Source organism: Ochotona curzoniae, unplaced genomic scaffold, assembly GCF_017591425.1.
Source record: "Ochotona curzoniae isolate NIBS_2020 unplaced genomic scaffold, NIBS_Ocur_1.0 scaffold_3835, whole genome shotgun sequence".
NCBI classification, from domain to species: Eukaryota; Metazoa; Chordata; class Mammalia; order Lagomorpha; family Ochotonidae; genus Ochotona; species Ochotona curzoniae.
Window position 1 is genome coordinate 10,265,708 of NW_024467114.1, and position 20,566 is coordinate 10,286,273.

A 20,566-nucleotide genomic window follows, 5' to 3' on the forward strand; every position below is an offset into this window, starting at 1 on the left:
TCTTTAGCCGCCGACAGCCAACCAAGAGATCTGCCTTGAGCAGAGTAAGAGAAAGCCTTTCAGCCTGTCCCATCTGCACCAGGAGCTGTCCTGCCAACTGAGCAGATGGTCACCTGGATGGCTGGTGTCCACGCAGCAGACCAATAGCCAATGGCATCTCCCTGTGAGCAGCCTGCTGAGGGTTGAATGTAGGAATTGTCAAAGAGGATAAGGGGTGGTGGGACTAATTCCCACCACCTGCGAACCAGCTCTTGGCTTGCTCCTAAGACCCAGGACATCAGCCAGGTAAGCATGCATCCCGAGCTGCTCAGGTGAACTGGCCGCCTTTGGGTCCTGTCCGTGTAACTAGGTCTCCCTACAAGCCCTTCCAGAAGGTGGCAGATAAAATACAAGGTTTCCCAGGCCTTAAGAGTTCAAGCACTGGTTAGGCGGGTTGCTCTTTCGGGCCATGGATGCATACTTTCTACATATTAATTGGAAGCGCTTAAAAAATTTGTTGAATAAGAAGAATAAGGATGACTAAGAATGAATGCATGAACTTTCTCCTAGCAAATAAAATATCTCCACTGAACAGGAGGCAATCAAATACTTTTCTGAAGTGGATGTCACAAGACATTAGAATCCATTAATAGTATTTATTTTAAAGATCACTTTGTAACAAATATAAAGTCGATGATGTTTTACAAATTCTCAAAAATGCTTTAAGTACAAAAGAAAACATTAGTAAAATCAAAGCTATGCTGTATTATTACTGTTTGGTACACACTTAACACGGTCAGCATGCACACCACAGCCCAGGAAAGCTCATGCAGTACAGGAAGGGAGCAGACACACAACATAACTGCTACTTTGTCTGATTATAAGTTCATTGCTTCAGTCAGCTTTCTTTCTTCAGGGATGCCATTTACCTGCAGAGCAAAAGGAGGCCAACACACGAGTTAGGACATCAGTGTCAGTGTGGTGGATTTTGAGTCACACAAATTACTGCAAGGAGAAACTTTCTACCTTCTTAGTGTAATTTATACTATTTACAATGCCTTATTTTTCTGCATTTGGTTTTAAACAGAATACACACACACACACACACACACACACACACACACACACACACACACACACAATAAAAGGGTAGGTTCTAAAGGAGTCCTCTCTCTCTGGGATGAAAGCCATGCTTTCTACTTCTCAAAAGGTGCGTGCGGTCTGAAAACGCTCCTCACGATAAACAAGAACGAGGTTGACTGCAGGAGGTTTGTACCTGTTAATCGTGGCTTTTAAAAAATACCATGTGGGTTAGAAGGGCAGTGACCCTGTGAAAGCCTGACTGGCTGTCAGACCTAATGACCTGGACCATGTCCAAAAGGCAGTGCTAGTGTCAGCTTTGAACTGCGCTCTTAGCCCAGCTAGTGCGCGAGCCCAGGCACACGACATGAACAGCTGGTTCATTTCTTAAACATTTGGTGAGAATTTAAAATGAAAACAAGCAACTTAATAAAGACAACTTAAAAAATACACTCTCCTCTGAGAAATTCCATACAGATAGCTACAAACAATCGTTTGCCATATGTGCCTCAGCTATCGTCCCGGAGAACAGTGGGACTCTGGCAGTGTGCTCTGAGGTGCCTGGAAAAAGCCAGTTGTTCGTCATGACCACCATGCACGAACGTGGCTGCTTCGCTGCAGACCCACGGCCCCAGGACGGGCGGACGAAAGGCTGCAGTGCCGCCATAAGGACAACGGGGCAGCACCAAACCCACGGATCTGCAGGCAGAGTAATTTTGGAAATGGAGAAACAAATTTTTTTTTCGTTTAAATGTATAGAATGGGAACGGTATAGACTGTAACTGCCCCCGGGCTCTGCTCTCCAGCAGGTCAGTCTCTACGTAGCGTGACGTGTGTGAAAGGCAGGAAGGCAGCAAAATTCCAGAAGCATCCCAGATCCGGAACAGTGGCCCAGGGGTCTCCTTAGCACTTACGCTGGAGACGCCCCGACAAGACAATGAACAACACAACAACCAAGAGGAGATGGTGCACTCCAGTCAACAGCCTGATCCAAATTGCAGAAAAACACGAGGAAACAAGAGCTAGTAAGCTATCATGTTAACTGAAGAAGACCATTCTATACTCAAGCAATATACGTGCTCTCCAAAACCTGTTGAGAAAAAAATAGTTCAGAAAACTAGACTGAACAACCTAAAATACCCTTGGGAGCATCTTTGGTTCTTAGCATATTTGCTCAGGTGTAAGTTGTCTGTATACTTCAAAATTCTCCCTTTTACTGCAATACAGCACTTTCACAAGCCTAACTGTTACAAACCTACATGACCATCTAATAAATAACATGGTCCCTACAATAGTCTACACGGTTTTTACTTCCCCTCGGGGTAACTAAATAGAATTTCAGGGCTTTTTTTTTTAATACTCAAATAGCTAGTATTTTTCTACAAATTATGTCCCTTTTACTCAGTTCTCTGAAACAACGATGGATCCAAAGGCAGAAACGTAGGAGGAATGGAGTGGATGAGGGCAACGGAAAAGAGGCCCTAGCCTTCCTCTGCAGACTCATCCTGCTACATTTTTGTCTTCTTGTAAAAAAAGTAGCCATGAAATTCATGATCAGAGGGGTTCATTTGCTTTTTTTTTCTTTTGGGGTGACAAATACTTATAAGAAAGTTTGTTTCTTCATTAATCTCCTGGATGATTGCAAAGTACCCCTACCATATGGATAGGCTGAACAATCTTGTTGAGACATTTAATTAAAACAAGGAAACAAAATTATGGAGAAAAAAAAACACTCTGACAAATGTTATAACCAAGATCTGACAGAAAACATTGAATACTTGCCTCAAATCTTTGAAAAGTTGTCAAACGAAAATCTCCTTAAATTCCCGAAAGCAGTAATAAAGAAGATAATTTTTGAATGAAAACATCCAATACATTTCTCCATGTGCCTCCAGTTTTTCAGAGAGGTACTTAATAGCTTCCCTACCACAATGGCACTATTCAATCTTAGGATTCCACACCCAACTTACATTTTTAAGACTTCTCTTATTTACCCAAAAGAGTTACAAAGGCATTACTGGTTGCCTGGCAATGAGAACCAGGAATCAACTACTAATTAGAAGACAATCATGAATAAGTTATCTACTCAGCACTGGAATGAATGAAATAATTGGCTGTGGAAAATTTTTAGGGCCACTTGAAAGAAAAAACTGGAAGAAAGCAAGTCTTGGGGAAACAGAAGCTTCCTGGGAGAGCCGTCCGCCATCTTGTCCTGCTGGACCTGCTGTGGTGACTTTGGAGGCAGCTGGAGAGCTAGGCCGGCTCTTTCTCATGTCCTGCCCCAGAGCCTCAGTGACCAGTCCTTTTGTCAGAGTCAATTTTGAGCTGTCCACTGGGACAAATCCCGGTGCATCCCCGCTAAGCCTATTTCAGACCAAGGGGAAGAGTGGGAAGCTGCCGTCAGGGAGGGGACCCCATTGAGTGCTGCTTAATTAGGCAGGACCTCCATGCAGGCATGGTTTACCCTGCGTATATCATCCTGTTGTCAATCTATGCCACCATGTATTATTAGGAGGCTCCCAGGTCTGACCAAGGCATGACAAGACTGTCTTGTTTGCACTTGCTGAAATTCTAGCTTCTTTCACTGTGCCTTATTCATCTTTTTAATCTGTTACCTTGATCCATAAACATCAACTAGCTAATGTGTCGTACTCACCTGTGGTCTGCTGTTGGGGAATCTGAGTCGGGTGTGGCAAGTTCCTAGGAATAATGGACATTGTTGAGCCAAACTGTGGATTTTGAACATGAAGGTGAACAAAAAACAGACAGTAGAACAGAGGCTGTGCAGCGGATGGGACCCCAGTCACATAATCCAGCACAACTCCCTCCCCATTACGAGTTTACAGATGAAGAAACTGAGGTTATTATGTAGAGCACATAATACAATGCGGGATATGTAATATTCTATAACATTCATGGAATTCTTATCGTATGCTCTATTTTACAGTACCTCGCATCTTACCTATAGATGAGAGAGTCTCCACATGCTATACCCCTAAACTACCTGTAACAACCCTAACAGGCAGGTATGGCTATTCATGCCATTCTTCAGCAAAGACACTCAGCAAGCTGAGGCCCCAGAGCAAGGGTGTGAACACTGTGACCCCAGCCCGAGCCTGTGCCCTCACCTTGTACTCTTTCAGATTCATGCCAGTCACTATCCTGCATCCTGCCTATTTCATCTCCTGCCAGCATCTGGCACCGGCCACCCACCTGAGCATGTTGTAAGTCAAAACGCAGTCATCACCCTTTGCCCCCCCTCTCCCTGAACCACTCAAGAAGTTCTGACATTTCTCCTCAACTGCATTTGATCTGTCCTCTTGGTCCCCTCTCCCACTGCTAACTTGCTTGAAGCAAATAGTTTCTTACTTGGATCCCTAACTGGCCTTACTTTCCCATCCACATTCTTGTTCCTTTCCATTCCAATTTGCACACTGTTGACAGAATGATCTCTTAGAATACAAGTCTGATAATGTCACTCTGATAACAAGTGTTTCAAGACTTCCTTATGCCTATCTGCAAGTTAAGTTCCAGGTTTCTTAGCATGGTCGAAAAAGGCTCTGTATCCGGTCCTTACAGAGGGCAGCCTTGTCTGCACGAAAGCAACCACCACATGTCCTTCACCTAACGAGCTTCCACTTGTTTTTGCAAACTCAGCTCAAAGCCTGCTGCAGAGGAAACACATTGCTCTTGTAATTTAAAAATTTTCATAAGGAATGTTATCAAAAATGTTAACATTGTTTTTAACTCCCATGCCTCCTCACTCTGAAAGCAAGTCTGCGGCTCAGTTGCCATCCTGCACACTCTCATTCACATGCTGTCATCTAGTCCTCCATACATCATATTTAATTGCTCTGAAATTCCTCACGAGTGAGACTCTTCCTATTTTGTTCAATGTACCCACTAGTAAGCGTGCAACAACCTGGAACGAACGCATACAAGGAGCAAACATAAAGACATGCACAACCCACAGGTCTCCATTAACAAGGAGATAAATTCAGTTTCAAATTTTGCTACTAATTTATGTAAGTATATAACTTAGCCCCCCCTCCCCCGGGGATTTTACTCTGTTAGCTTTGCCTTCAGACCAGAGAAGGTCTCCCCAAGAAGCCGTTAAAGTTATCAGGACAATAAGATGCTGGACTCAATGCTGGGTATGTGCTTGCAATGAAGGAATCTCAACTGAACTTGAACTGTGGTTATGCAGCAAGATGGAGGAATCCACCATGGTGGGAGGGTTGTGGGAGGAGTGGGGGAAATCCAAGCACCTATAAAACTGTATCACATAATACAATGTTATTAACAATAAAAAAATTTTAAAAAAAACTTAGCCCCCCCCTTTTTTTAAAGAAACTCAGAGAGCCAGCCTGTTGCTGTAAGATTTGACACAAGCAAGGGGGTTCCAAGGTTTTTTTTTTTTTCCTGTGTATCTTTGGCAATAAAATTCCTTTTAATTGAAATCCTAAGCAGAATTCTGATACACAAAAGAGATGGGTGCGAGGTTGCCTGGATTGACTCAAGGGAGCGAGGAATCCTGCCAGCTTTGTTTCCTTTGCCCTACACGCTGCCTCCCAGACATGACTAAGAAATACCCAAGAAACAGAAATTGAAAACTACTGATCTGAATCATTTCAGCAAGACGAATATTATGTCTCAAACACAAGACATGGGAGAGAGTGTGTGTTAGTTGAATACTGTTTAAATTCTTAACATATAGTTAACATCTCTGCATGAGTTTTAAACTTTTGTTTCCATTTGAAACATTACTAAGGAAATAAAAATCAATTTCAATTCAGTTTGAGAAGGCTATCTTATAATTTATCTCAAAGAACTATACTGTTTTTCATTATAAATTATCAGTCATACTCATTGCTCACATAACCTAAGGGAGCACTTCTCTTGGTTTGGTTCTTTGAGTACTTCACACAATGCATTCATACTGGTTTTGTTTTTGTATATAAGAGACTGACTTTATAAGCCACAAATGAAATAAGTTCTAGATACAAACATGGAAAAGCAAACATCTTTACTACCAAGGGTGAAATGAAATTAATCATACACAAATAGAAAAAGAAAAAATAATAAAGAGAAACAAGAGTAACTAAAAGAAAAAAATAAGTATTGAATTATACAGATGTCTCAGATACAGTGGAGTGATATATTTTATCTTCACTATTGATTACAACTGATTTGTGTCTATTGTTGATTCTAAGCTACTATAGTAGCTGCTCTGCCAACATGCACGTGCCGCATGAAAGTATCTCTCCTTTCCCTTTGATGTCTACCTCTACCTGGTGTATTAGGATATTAAATTAACTTGCTTCAAAAAACCACCAAAAACCAAGAGGGCAAGGAAAACACAGAACTGTGAGAGTTCAGACACAGGCAGCGGCTGGTAAATGAAAAAACCCATTGTTCAAAATCCCTCCTAGCTCAAGGATACCCCAAGTTGGAAAATCAGTATTTGGATGAGGCAGTGGGGCCCTCTACTGGTCTTTCCGACTTAGCCTGTGTGCCTTATTTCACCAACGTCAAGCCGTATGTCACTCATTCCTTTCTAGCCTTCATGGTTTCATTTTCTGCCAGACTGCTGAAACTTTCTCAGTCACTACAGAGTTGGCAGGGTGAAAAGAAATTGTTGAGTGAGAAAGCCACACACACAAGCTAGTGACAAATGTGAAGTCGTATGAAAAAAAAAGCCTGCATGTACCTACAGGGCTTATTCTGGTGGGTAAGTCTATGTAATGCACATATCCTCCTTGCAATTTCCATGAAACGCCAGCAGAGTCATGTCAGAGGTGCTTAAGTGTGCAAAAAAGGTGCCCAATCAAAAACAGATTGAGATTTTAACCACCCCCACCTTGAGTCCCCAGGGTGTGCATACAGAGCTCTGCTTGTGGCTGTTCAAACTTGTGACTGCATGTTGAGTTTGTGAGTGGTGGACTGCTAAAGCTCCCAGGGTGCCTTTGTTTGGAGTTGTGTGTTCCATCTGAGCTGAAGGGAGATGCATCCTACGAGCTCTGCTTCAGGCAAAATGGAAAAATGCCTACAACCAACTGTACTACAGGTGAGCTGCAGAGAATGAAGGAGCAAAGTAGGAGTATTTCCATCCCACAGGCTGCTCAACGCAATTACATGGCGGAATGGGGGTTGACTTCAAATAGAGGCCCTGTAATCCTTCGAAGAAAATATTTTTCTAAAGTAATAAAACAATTTAGAATAATTGGTGATTAATGGACCAACTGAAAGGTTATTATGTCTAAACTACATTATTTAGAAATTTAAGAAAACTATAATTCTCTAAGTATTAGCATTAATTATTTCCTAATTTTTTTTACCATTAATTACAGGCACTTACATAGAAAACCATAAATTAGTCACTGAGCAAACATCACTCTTTAAGAAAGCAAAGGTAATGGATTGTGAGGTAATAAACAAGTGAATGGGGGAGGACCCAGTTACTTGTTATTTGTACAACTATAGAACGGTAATTTGACATTGTTCAGTATCCTGTGGAGCAATTCTATGAGTCATGTTAGTTATTATCAACAGATTATTTTGCTACCTAAAGTCTCAACAGCAAAGTAATTTGTAGAAAGCCACACAATGTATACCAGAGTTGAAAAAGAATGACTAAAGTGAAACCTAAAACATTTGTCTTAAATAGGTGCATACTCATTTAACAATAAGAAATTAGTAATATATATTTCAGAATTTCACAGCTATAAAGCACAATTTATATTTGCCAAACTTTGAATGTCTGACATTTTTTTCTTATAAAAATGCTCAGTGTCGGATCTCCATTTTTACCAAGAGATCAGGCTGTTATTTGGACCAAGGAAGGAGACAGAAGTTCCCAAAGAAATTGGAAACATCATCACAATTCATTTACAAACAGTAATTTTAACTGAAATCAATGTGGTATTCTAGAGGAAATCGAAGGGGAAAAAGGGATACTCGTTTCTTTCTAATAATTCCTTCTGCTTGTAAAATCCCAGAGCAAGCTGAAACGGAAGCTATTTCAATCTACAGAACCAAAAGAGGCCGAGCAATGTTGCATCTGTCACTTGCAGTGCCTATCGCTGCATTAAAGGCTCTCTGTTGTGGTGGCGTTTCTTTAAGTCAATGGCTCCGAAATTTCCTTGGCTGCTTGGAACTTCTTGTCAAGAATCCTCATCGTGGTCCTCTAAAACATTCTCTCCAATTCAAATGGAATCATTTACTGATGGAGCTTGTCTACAAGGGTGGTTCTTATATATTACCAAAGGGATGGCAAACACAAAGATATGTAAATAAAAGCAAAACAATTAGTTACTGTTTTTAATTAGAAGACTTAATTTTACTTTTATACTTGTTCATTTGACACAGATTAAGTACAATCTGCCTTCTGGTTTGAAGAACACCCAATTACCCTGGATTAGGTATTATGTTTAGTGTAGTGAATAAGAAAAATTTTTACAGCCAATTAAAATCCTCTTGAAAAATGTTTGGGGCACTTTCTCTTATTCTCCTAACATAAGGGGCCTTTCTTGAAGATGCCTTCTACTCAGGAAAACTCAACTGGTATTGATGCTGTTGTAAGGAAGGAAGAAACACCAGGCAGATTCCTTCTCTAAAAGCAATGTAATTCATTATGAATTTAATAAAATATCTTTCATGGAACATTTGGAAGCTTTTGGTTAATGCCCCTTTTCCCAAGTGTCAAACTGCAAAATGACTGCAAGTTCTCAGCAGCTTTCAGCTTTTCAAGGGTAAGCATTTTTCTGTCCCATTCAGCTATTGTTTTCTAATCACAGCCTTGATTTCTCACTTTTCTACTCCATTTTTACCCAGGAAGTTTAAGGAGATACCACAAAAAAAGAAGAAGAAGAAGAAGAAGAAGTTGTCTCACGGCTGATAAGTATAAACCCGGAGCGGCCCTGAGTTTCTGGATGGGCGGATTCAGGCCCTTCTCATAGCACCCCTTCCCCTCCACCCCGGGGGGAATTCAGGCAAACCTTTCAGGGTAGCAGTGCAACACCCCTTTCCCGGGGCTCTGGACAACCCAAATCCTTTAATCAGCCCAATCAGGAATTGTGAAACTTGCTTTTGCCCTGGTGCTTCAAATCCTGGACTCCGCTGGACTCCGGGCCTGGTCTGGGCTATGCAAGCTCCAGGGGACTCCCTTGGGTGCTGTGCTTGGGACCAGTCAGGTTACATTCCCTAGCCATGTTCCTTCCAGGACCTAAGATTCTTTGACTCTTCTTCCTCTTTAGATTATTTCAAAGGTTTCTCTTCTGAAGCACACCAGTTAAATCGGTTATAGTTTCCTGCCATTAATTGCTAATGGAAAGACTTTGTTCACTGACATAACTCCCCAATCACAACAGTGATTTCAGTGGGCAAAGCCAATTTGAGAATTACTCTATACTATGATTTCCAGAAGTGAATTGCCTAGTAAGTAAAGGGACTGCCTGTTGAGGGGAAAATCTCTCTAGCTACTAATGGAGACGCTTGCTCAGTGGCTACAAAGATGGCTAAGTGCAGAAGCAGAAAGCCTGGCTGCACAAAGGGAATGGATGCTATCAGCAAAAGCCTGGCTCTGCTTCTCGGCGCTGCCAAGGCCACTGGACACAGACTGGAGGAGGCCCACAGATGCGCTGTGATTACTGTGTGCTCAGCAGAACCCTAGAATGGACGGAGGCCATTATCTGGACAAAGAGTGCAATGTAAAGAGGCTAAAGTGAAGCAAATAGTCAAGAAGCCACGCGGGAGCCTTCCTCCTGAGCCAGATGTTAGTGGGAGAGCTCGTGGAGGGGTGTCCTGTTCCCTGTATTAACTATGCAGCCTGCCAGCCTCTAAAAGAGCTTCAGAATTTAAAAAGTTTATTAAAGAATAAGCAGATTAGCAAAGATCAAACTAAACTGACCTTACATTCTAAGCAAGGTGATAATTCAATCAGCTGTTTTTACATTGTGCCTGAATTTGAAAAAAATCAAAAGGAACACTGTAGAAAATGGGCCCCCTCTTTCGCGTTGTCCAGGCTTCTGGACCTCAGGCTTTCTGGTTCCTCTTGCCCTTAACTACTGATTGCTGGTCACCTGAAGGAGAGCCCTGTGGGGTCAGCAAGCATGCTATCTGCCTCAACTACCTATCGGTAGGTAAATAGCTTAATCTCAGTTCAGACCTAAGTTAGCTTTGTTTTTATCAATATCTAAAATGAAGTATTTTCAAAAACATTTTTTAAAAAAATGAGATAGTTTTTGGTGCCCATCTGGAGCCCTGTGAAGCATTATAGCAAAGAAGAAAACTACTGTGTGATGGGTAACCAGCAGCCCGACGCTTCCCAGCCATTCCCTCTGAGAAGGGTGGAGTTGTTACAGACACGAAAGAAGTTTCTACCCATCCTTGCAGAAGACTTTGCATGTCCTTGAGTAAACAAACAAACAAACAAACAAAACCCCTATGTCTTCAACCATATATTTACTCTTGGATATTTCTGAGGAATCAACATGAAACTCGGTGGCCAGCCCAACTGTTTATGATGATAAAAGTGGTATACTTAGCCCAAATATGTGAGGGTGAAAAGCATGCATTTTTAGAAAGAGGTTAATTAATAAGTGCAAGGCAGCATTATCCAAACATATGCCTGGTTATCAAGTACAGTGAGGCCCCCATCAAACATACTTATTTTAATCTTGAGAATTCAGCCGCATTCTAATGACCAAAATATTTATGTGTGTTTCCTCACTGGTGAAACTTTAATAACATGGCATTTTTTCTTTCCAGGTAGAGTAAAAGTTGAATTTGTGTAAGGACAGCTATGATGAACCTGACACAATAAATTCCCTCTCATCCAGCATGGCTGCAAAATGAGGTTAATGACATATTCTAGCTTATAGGGAGTTACCATAGAGACCGTGTGCATATTATCCATTTCCTAGAATAAAAGAAAGATAATATACACTCAACACTGAAACGACACCGAATGTAATTTAATTTTCCCCTGATGAGTCAGAAGCACTTGATGATCCCGCAGCGGCTCCTAATACTCACTGAACATCATCAATTACCTACGTCCCTATTTATATGGAAGTGTCAGTTAATGCAGCTTTCCCATTAGTAGAAATCTGAATAACATGAAGGTTTTCTGGACTTAAAAATACATACATGTTGAAATTGTTGCAAGTTCATTGTAATAACCTATTACATTTGCCCATGGAGAGCACTGATCAACATAATGACAGTCATGATGGGGTTACGGGAGGACTGGGAAGGTCGACTTGATTGCAGACTGAGTGGGACATTTTATTTTGCTTTTATGTTTGAAACAATACTGCGAAGCCCCACTGCTCAGAATCAGAATAATTTAACGGAGTTATTCTCCGTTAGAAAAGAAAAACAATGACAGTAACTTTTTTTCTTTCAAATTTTACCATGATAAGCTGATTTAGAAACATATTTCAAGTTCTACTACTCATTACAGAAAATATTTTGGGATGCTAACCTTTTGTAACATTGCTATCTTGTCACTAGAAGAATTTCCCAAACTGTTCTCTGAAGAGTTAACTCTGAGCTTTTCCCACAGATTCACAAAGTACATCAAAACGCTGAACTACCTGAGAACTCTCCTGACTTAGAAAGCAAACAAAACCTGTTCTCCAAGTATTGTTGGTCATTGTGTTTTTGAAGAAATTTCTTTCAACTTTTCATGGATACTTTAAGATACATAAGAAACATTCAGGTGAATAAGTTTAAAAGCTTTTCATTTTACAAATGGTTTGTTGGTCTCTCTATCATTTTTACCTAGTAGAGGCAGGGCGATGAATAAGATGTGAGCTGTCACAGGGCTCTTTAACAGGCACTGCTGTTTGTCATCAGTGTCCGGCTGTAGTGACCCAGACTGCATAAGCCACTGACCCGCAGCAAGCATACAAACCCATTCTTCACTTTCAGGAAAGTAAATTTTGTGGAACTTCAGTATAGCACTGATATATCCACGTTTCTAAAACTAAACAAAAAATTGGTAGGCTTTTATTGACTTATTTTAAAGGCATGGAGGAGTCAAGAGAAAGGGAGAGAAAGAAACTGCCAACCACTGGTTTGTTCACTTCCTCAGTGTCCACCATGGCCAGGGGCAAGCCAGGTGTTGTATCCACGCTTCCCACACGGGGCGGGAGCCCAGTCAGTTGAGTCATGAGCACTGTCTGCCAGGGTCCGCTCTGGAAGGCAGGCACGGTCAGCAGGAGCCAGGGTTGGGAGCTGTACTCAGGGAACTCGGACACAAGACACAAAGATCCCAAAGAGCAACTTAGCCACTAAGTGTGCCAAAACACCACGCTCCAACATGTAACCATCAGCAGCTCTGGCCCCTGTGAAACAGACCTGAACTAACTACACATGCACATACATCCACATGCACACGAACCTGTCTTAGCCTATACAGCTCTAGGTAACTGACATCAGACAACCTGAAGAGAACATTCATAACACTTCTGGATTGCCAAAGTATTTTGGACAAATCTATCTACTCTGTTTCCACATTCATTGCTTTTAAATCTTCAAATAATCACACACATTCTACTTGGTTACAAAACAAACACAACTATGGGGAAAATGTGTGTGACCAGAATGGGTAAAATTAGATGTACTTTTAAACAATACAAGTTTACTTTTAAAAAAATCATATCTTAAAGGGTTTGAGAGAAAAGTATTTTGTTTCTGTTTGGCTGATTGTACAGATGCTAAAATCCACCTACAAAATTGAAGTGAAAATAGAGATCTCAAAAGCAAAGCTGGTGCCTTCCAGGGCCCCGAGGACGGCTGAATTCAAAGAAGGAGCCACGTCCTTAAAAGGAAACAACAGCTTTCCCCAGAGTTCCCTTGTTCTAGCCTTGAAGAACCTCCACACATCCTCAGGAACAACAGAGCCATTTCTTCCACCCCTTTCCATTAGTCACTCCACACCAAGTCCCCTGCAGGATTTGTGACCCTAGCCCCACTAGCACTAGAGGCACTCTGTACTGATAAAATACAAATGGCAAGTGTTTTGTATACATGCAAATTTCACACACACACACACACACACACACACACACACACACTGGAAATCCCTTATCCAGAGGTAAGAGATGATGCAGGTCTGTAGAAATCTTCAAACCAATTAATTAGCTAGTTACAAAAAAAATTTAGAAAAATAACCAATTTTTGATGTGCCAACCTCTTCACAGCTCATCACAGAGCAAACAGATCTTACTTTATTATCCATGCCAATTCCTTCCATATTAAGGTGAATGTAGTCTGCTTTAGATCAGTGGGGATGGAAAACAAGCGCTCCCTGAAGGTGTTTGTGTCAAGAGAGTTGGGACCTATACTACCGGTGTCCTTTTGGAATTTTTCCTTCTTATTTTGAACAAAAGCAAATGACAACTACAGGCTGCGGTCTGTGCAGTGAGCACGCGTGAGTCGCCGCTCAGGATACTCACTGCTGTGTCTCCATCAAAGGCATGTTAGTGCCGTCATAGCCGTCCGTGTGCAGAGGAGGCAGGATCTCCCCCGTGACAGGGTGGAACACGGGCAGCGTGGACAGGGGCCATGCGATTTCTCTATTTTTGGACATGTCTCGAAGTTCCTTAGTAGATTTCTGAATAGCACTGTGGTGGACCAGTTGAATGCTAGGTCAAAGACAAGTAACATAAGATATATTCAGAATCACATATTAACCCTTTGGGTCATAATTCAAAAAGTCATGCAATTTTTTTTGTTCTTTTAAAAGAACAAGGCACTTTTGTAGTATGGGCATTCTAGAAATGATCTCAAATAGGGAGAAATCTTACGTTCTCTTAACATCGCATAACAGTTTTACAAACTGACTTTTAAGATACAGAAGTCTCACAGTAAACCGAGGTGTGAAGCTCTGAGTTACTAGGATAGCCCTAAGGAATTAGTTTTCTAGTTTTTTTGTTTTTGTTTTTGTTTTTTTTTTCTGTAGTTAAGCCAGAACTACTATGGTTTTTCCATTGTTGCTTCTCACGGGGCATTTACAAATACTCACAGAATTTTCATTTTCTGGTAGGGTTTATGGCAGGTTCAGCAGAAAATTATGAAAAGTCTTTTATCTGTTCTCTGGTGTACAGACACACAGTTTGGGAAATTAATATTCTGAATCTAAAATATTTTAGAGTGAATCTTTACCTAAATCACCTTTGTTTTAAAGCCCTTTTTATTACTGGTTTCTCTCCTACATATTTCTATTTAGAAGCAGCTTTCACATCTATGAAATAAACAATGAAAGATGATGAATGGAAGAAAAGCATGACACACATGTACATAGCATGATGGGCAACTGAAAAGTGAAAAAAAATGACAAAGAAAATAACAGGAAAGAAGACACTTACTCTGGTGTTTGCATGTTTCTCTTTTCCCTAGAAACAAAACAAAATTTATGAATTAAATAATAGCATTGATATTTGGAACATTAAGACTCTATACTCATGGGATCTTGCATGATGTGGAAATGCTGCCACTGTTACTATTAAATGCAACCAGGCAGCATTTGGCACGAGGCTGATGACACTGCGTGGATGAGTACACACAGAGCGATGAAATACTGATGAGAAACACACAGAAAAATGAAAAACGAAAAAAGAAAAAAGGATGAAGGCTGAGAATCAAGCTCTGGACTGAAATAAATCCCATGAAAGAATGAAATCAAGCTACATGTAAAAATGGAAGAATCTGTGACTAGCTGCTTTATTATTGAGTTTTAATTTTTGTTACTCTGACTTCCAGATAATCTCAGATGACCTTAATAGAAACACATACTCTGAGTACTAACTAACCATGAAGTCTTTTTTCTCAAATAATACTGTCTTTACATTAACTTACTCCTAAGTTGTCTCTCAGTGTATTTTAAAAATTTGTATCTTGTCACCCTGTTTGCCAACAAGACAATTTCAAGGAGAATTCTGGCTATCATTTCTGAACAGACTAAGACAATTTATTTAGTTTACCAACAGATTCCAGTTTCGGCTCACAGAAGATGGCTTGTAGAACCAAAACACCTAGTGCCAATTTTTCTTGGGACTGTTTTGCCAACGAGAATCAAGATCTAGCCTTAATAATTTTTAAATAAAGTAATTATATCTCCTAATTTGTGTTTCTAGACTCAAAGCTGTTTTAATTCATTTTAACAAAATGAAACACTGCAGTTTGACTGAATACAATTTCAATTCATTTGTAAAGTGCATTATGAACTAAACAAAACTTTGCTTTTAATGGAATCCTCTATGTTGTGAGCTTAGCAGGCACTCTAATTTTTTATTAGCAGTTGAAAGTACTCACACTCCTTCCCGTCGGCAGCACATGATATAAGCAAGTATTACAAAAAGGACCAGCGCTACTGCCGAGGGCACAGCCAGGGTAATCAGGAAATCCGTATAATAGTCCCTGCTTTTCAGAGATTCCGAAGGGGGCTGGTATTCCCCACCATCAGGTAAAATCCCCTCTCCACGAATCACTTCCTGAAAGGTGGACACTTGCTTTGTTTTATCAACCTGATACAAAAGAAGACAGTACAAGTCAAATTAGCAGTTGCAAACATTCTGAGATTTTAAAAATCTAAACACAGTAAGACCCTCCCTGCCCAGGGATCTCAGTCATCCTTTCCAAGTGTCTTCTCCCGGTGGATCGGCAATGCTTCACCAGAGTCAGGAAGAGACGTCAGCGCTGGGAAGGAGTCATCCCTCCAATGCCTGATGCACTCTGGCCAGGAGGGTTTAGCTGCCCTTCCCAGGTTTTTCCCTCCAAAGCAGAGTCCTTCACACCCCTGTGCACACTTCTTGCGCTCTAGCCACTGACCGCTGGTGCAGAAGTCAAGCAAACCTAAGATGAGCTGATAATCAGGTTTGCAGCTGTGGCTTTCCGGATCAGGCAAAGAGAAACACACAGGGGACAATTTGTACAGGCCTTGCCCTTGATCCTTCTGCTGTCCAGCTGACAGAAGGATAGCCTAAGGAATCCCAAACCCATTCAATGCCATCATTTTTTCTAAATTCTATCCTAGGATCAGAAAACACACAGCACGTCCTCTGTATTAGTTTATTTCCCCATTAATGTGCTTTCACTGAGCCGCATTAAATTATGCTACCCGTTTTATCAAAGGACACTGAAAATGTAGTCATGTGAAATTTGTTATTCTATGTGCTATTAAAAATATTAGACATAAATATTTATGACATTACTTAGTATCTTTCCCACAGACTCCATCTGAATAACTTTGTTAATGATACAAGCCAGTCAGGATTTTATTCTCCTTTTTGAGGGTGAAAACTAAATAAATGATGAATTTCCTCTACTTAATCCTAAATAGTAAGAGAAATGTTGTCAATCATGACTTTAGGCTTAATATTATTTTTTCCAAAGTTTAGTTACTGATTTTCCTTTTCTTCATATTTTATTTAGGTTTATTATGCCCCTCTTTTATTGAAGCCTCCTGAGATCTTTTGTAGTAAGAGTGATATATAAATACATCCATGTAAAATAAACATGGAAACCACAACCCTTCCATTTATAAAGCATTACTATATAAACCACAGTCTTCAAAAACATAAATCATTTTAATCTTTCAGAAATTAGATCACTGTACAGGACAACCATAAGTAAGCTGGTGTGTCAGGGTCTGCCATCTGCTGACAGTGGAGACAGGACTTTGTTTAAGTTATGACTGCAGTTGCTCAGTTTTTTGCAACCCTTGTATGATTAGTACCCTGGCTGAAATGGCACGCTTTGAAATCTAGCCAATATCTAGAATGTACCTAAACTGCAACAAGAAAGTAATTGTACTTGATTCTAGAAGACTGCTTTTGTAAGATGCCAGGGACAGGAGTCCAGGGCAAAGGGCCATGAGTTGCACCCTGATAATTATACTTTCCAGGACTGCATCCTTGGAAGGATTCCTGCAGCTAGCTGGCTTCTCCATGATAAAAAGTGATGGCTGTGTCAGTCCATCAGTAACTGTTCAAATGTCAACTTTAAAGTTGGGGCTAAGTCACTCAACACCAATTATGTTTGGTAGAATTTAAAGTTAAAAGTCATGGAAAGAATTCAAACAACTTTCTTATCTTTCAAGTCACATATACTAAATATTACATATAGATGCATAATACTAACATATGGAAAACACTGTACATACCATTTTATAGAAAATATTACATTTTCCTAAATCGTAGCATGAAAATGAAAAGGTACCTTAGAAATAATTTACCGTTTATGAATTTATTCATGACACTGCAGGTAAGATTTTAAATTTCCTCATTTGGAATTGTTTCTTATCTCTGGAACTTTGCCTACAATTTGAGTTTCCAGGACACTGGACCACAGCATTATGCTGCCTTGCTTTCAGCTTCATTAGTGCACTTCAGGCTCTCTTTCTAATGTAGGGTAGCAACAGCATGTGGAGGAAGAGCGTGTCTGCACTTATCGTGTGTATGCGATTGTTCCTGATGACTTAACAGCCACCTGGGTGTCCAGGAGGTTCACTGGGACCACCTGCCACGCTAATCCAGTCCTAGCAGCTAATCAAGGGTAAAATGAGTACACAGGTGGAGATACTCTTTCCTGAAAAGATGCACCGTCAACGAATTTAGCAAAGCCTTATGGGCAAAGGAAGTCAGCTGCAATTAACAAAGTAAACCCGGGATTTGTTCCTAAAAGCTGTTCGGGTTTTAGTCGAATGTTATCGCCAGACACATCAATCCTAATTGTATTTACAAAAGCAAAATAAAACAAAAACTCACCAAAGAAATTTTGCACCAATCGATGTAAAACTGAGTACGAAATTTTTTATCACATGTTATAACAGGCTCCATTTCTTGACTGCATCTCAACTGGTTCTGTGGGTTTTCAACTTCTCGTAAACAAGAAGAAAATGGGACATCGGCACCAACCATGACATAAACACTGTAAAAATGTAAAACTCTCCAGTTATCCTTTAAGAAAATGGAAAACACTGAAAACAATCCACCCCGAATGCAGGATTTGCCCTTCTGAATTGAGGGATTAGCTAGAATCAGCCTTCAGGTAGGAACCTTGGCTTCAAAAGCAGTGATTCATGGAGGGGCTTCTTCCCACTCGTTGCTTTATTCAACCAACATGTACTGTGTTCCTTGGTGTACAGGATACTCTCCTGTCTAGTTAATTTCCAGAAATTTTTGGACTTTGTATTTCATTCAAGCAAATCATGTGCCATATTCTGATTACAACAATTGGTAGACTACCATATTTTTTAAAAATCTTAGTGTAAATTTCTTAGAAAATAACTTTGTCCCTAAGTAATATGACTGTGACATAACATCCCTGAAGGTATGGGACCTCAAGGTAGATATTGCTATTTAACTCAACAGTTGTGAAATTTTCTAATAAAAATCTCTAATATACTTGGTCTTTCTTTGAGAAGTCAATCTTCTACATAAGCCAATAGGAAAGGAAAACTATTGTTTGGTAAAAAAAAACAGGGTGAACAAAATTTTTCTTGGTGTGTAAGTTAGCATTTGTGGGGGAAAAAAACCAACTTTACCTAGCAGTAAGATTTAACAACAACTAAAAAAAAAAAGTCAGAGGGAGGGGAAAGTTGAAGTGTCTTTAAATTATGTCAGAGTAACTTGAAAAGACAGGAATTTGATTGACTTTTCAAAAAGTGTAGAAAAGCAAGAAGTTTCTTTAAATAAATATTTAGAACGCTATTATTATTTGAAAAAGGAAATAAAGCCATTAAAATTCTAGCTCTTTCCTTGTTAAAATTGACAGACTGATCCTAAAATTCATACTAAATTTCAAGAGACCAAGAAGAACTAACCAAACAACCAACCAAAAACTCTTGCCTGAGAAAAAATTTAAAACCAATTCCCAACTTGAAAATGTACCCATCTCTGTAAGACAGTGTGATACTGGCCCAGGTGTGACACTGCTCAGATTACATAAGTCTCAAATTCAGTAAACTGATTATCATCATGGGCACCAAGACAACTCAAAAGAAAAAAAGCAACAGTTCCTAGAACTAATAGTGCTGGAACAACTAGTTATCCACATTAGAAAGAAGGAAGATGAGCCCCCTGCCTCACACCATATACAAAATTTGCTCAAACTAAACCGATGAGGATTATTTCCAGTTTCTGGTCCATGATAGAACCTGCAAACAAACAGTCCATCCTTTCAAGAGGTGAAAAGGTGTACAAATGAAAAGTAGAGAAATGAGAACAGATGGCAAACTGCTGTTCCCGATATTGTCAAGATTGACAGACACACAGAATCAGAATTGGCTGGAGAGAAAACTTGACCACTGAAGCCTCAAGATAACCAATGCTCATGCAGGAAAACTATAGTGGATGAACTGTGAGCAGTATGGACAAGTCTGAGTTAATGCCAGTGGGATATAGGATTCATCTGCCGGTGCTCTAGCAGGTTCTTACAGTATCAGAGAACAATTCCTTTCTGCCTCCAGCAGGGGGAGAGACAAAAAGAACCATTTAGAATACAGTGGTACATTCTGTTCCACTGAACAAAAACCTGTCTTTTGAAAACATTTCTTTAACCAGAGCCCAGTGGGCTGGGTTATTTCAGAGCCCAGCTGTCCTTAGGGGAAAGGAAACACCTCACCACAGCTCTATCCTTCCATGTGCCAACTCTAGGCCACTCTACCCATCCCAGCTCACCTAAAGGGACAGGATGAGAAGTACTTGTGAGGTTGACAGTTAACAGGCACAGGCTCATGTCAAGACCGAGAAGCAATCACTGGATGATAGATTGCTTCCTCTACCTGTCCATTCAGCACTGCCTTACTAGAGGCCATTTGGACAGGACCAGGGTTTTTGCACAATCAGTCCAGCTATCATTTGGAGAGTGAACCAGCAGATGGAAGATCTCCTTGACTTTCCTTCTTTCTGTAACTCTTCCTTTTGAAAAAAATAAAGAAAACAAAGCTTTACAAAACAAATACAGGAGGAAAAAACTGATAGAATTGCAAGGAGAAAAGAGAGAATCCATTATCCTAGCTGGAGATTCCTGCATCATTTGTATCCAAAATCAATACCATTCAGTGGGGCAGAAAACTAGCAAAGACGTAGTTGAATTGAACAGCAACGTCACCTGTTTTTACCAGACCTTAATAGACTGTTGTATATAACAATACCAGAATATTCACTCTTCTCAAGTTCTTTGAAGTTCTTTGAAGTTCATTCACCAACATTTAGACCATAAAACATACAAGTTTTAAAAAATACTTTAAAAATATTAATGAACTGTATGAAAATGAAACCATTACTTATCAAAATTCGGAAGGAGGTACAAGGTAGTACCTAGAAATAAATTTATAACTGTGACTGTGTATAGCAGCTGTATCCATAATGATTAAAGCTTACAGATGATCAAGATGTCCTTCGGTGCATGAATGACTAATCAAGTGGGGCACATCCACAGGATGCAGTATTACTCAGTGCTGAAATATGAACTTGCTACCATGTTCCAAGAAGAT

General features: G+C 40.2%; 1 protein-coding gene across 6 annotated transcripts in view; it reads right to left on the minus strand.

Annotated features, from left to right (window-relative positions):
• Positions 1–624: 624 nt before the first annotated feature.
• SGCE (sarcoglycan epsilon) overlaps positions 625–20,566 on the minus strand; it is a 63,516-nt gene continuing 43,574 nt past the window's right edge. For 3 of the 6 annotated variants that reach the window (XM_040964561.1, XM_040964559.1, XM_040964556.1), the window contains 6 exons: positions 17,835–17,997; positions 15,382–15,593; positions 14,436–14,462; positions 13,524–13,712; positions 3,716–3,759; positions 625–908 (listed from right to left, as the gene is read on the minus strand). In XM_040964561.1, coding sequence (XP_040820495.1) covers positions 892–908; positions 3,716–3,759; positions 13,524–13,712; positions 14,436–14,462; positions 15,382–15,593; positions 17,835–17,997 — 652 coding nt within the window. In that variant the 3' untranslated portion in view covers positions 625–891. Of the gene's footprint in view, positions 909–1,855; positions 2,877–3,715; positions 3,760–13,523; positions 13,713–14,435; positions 14,463–15,381; positions 15,594–17,834; positions 17,998–20,566 lie in introns of those variants that run through there. The other 3 variants (XM_040964562.1, XM_040964560.1, XM_040964558.1) reach the window with 3 other exon arrangements.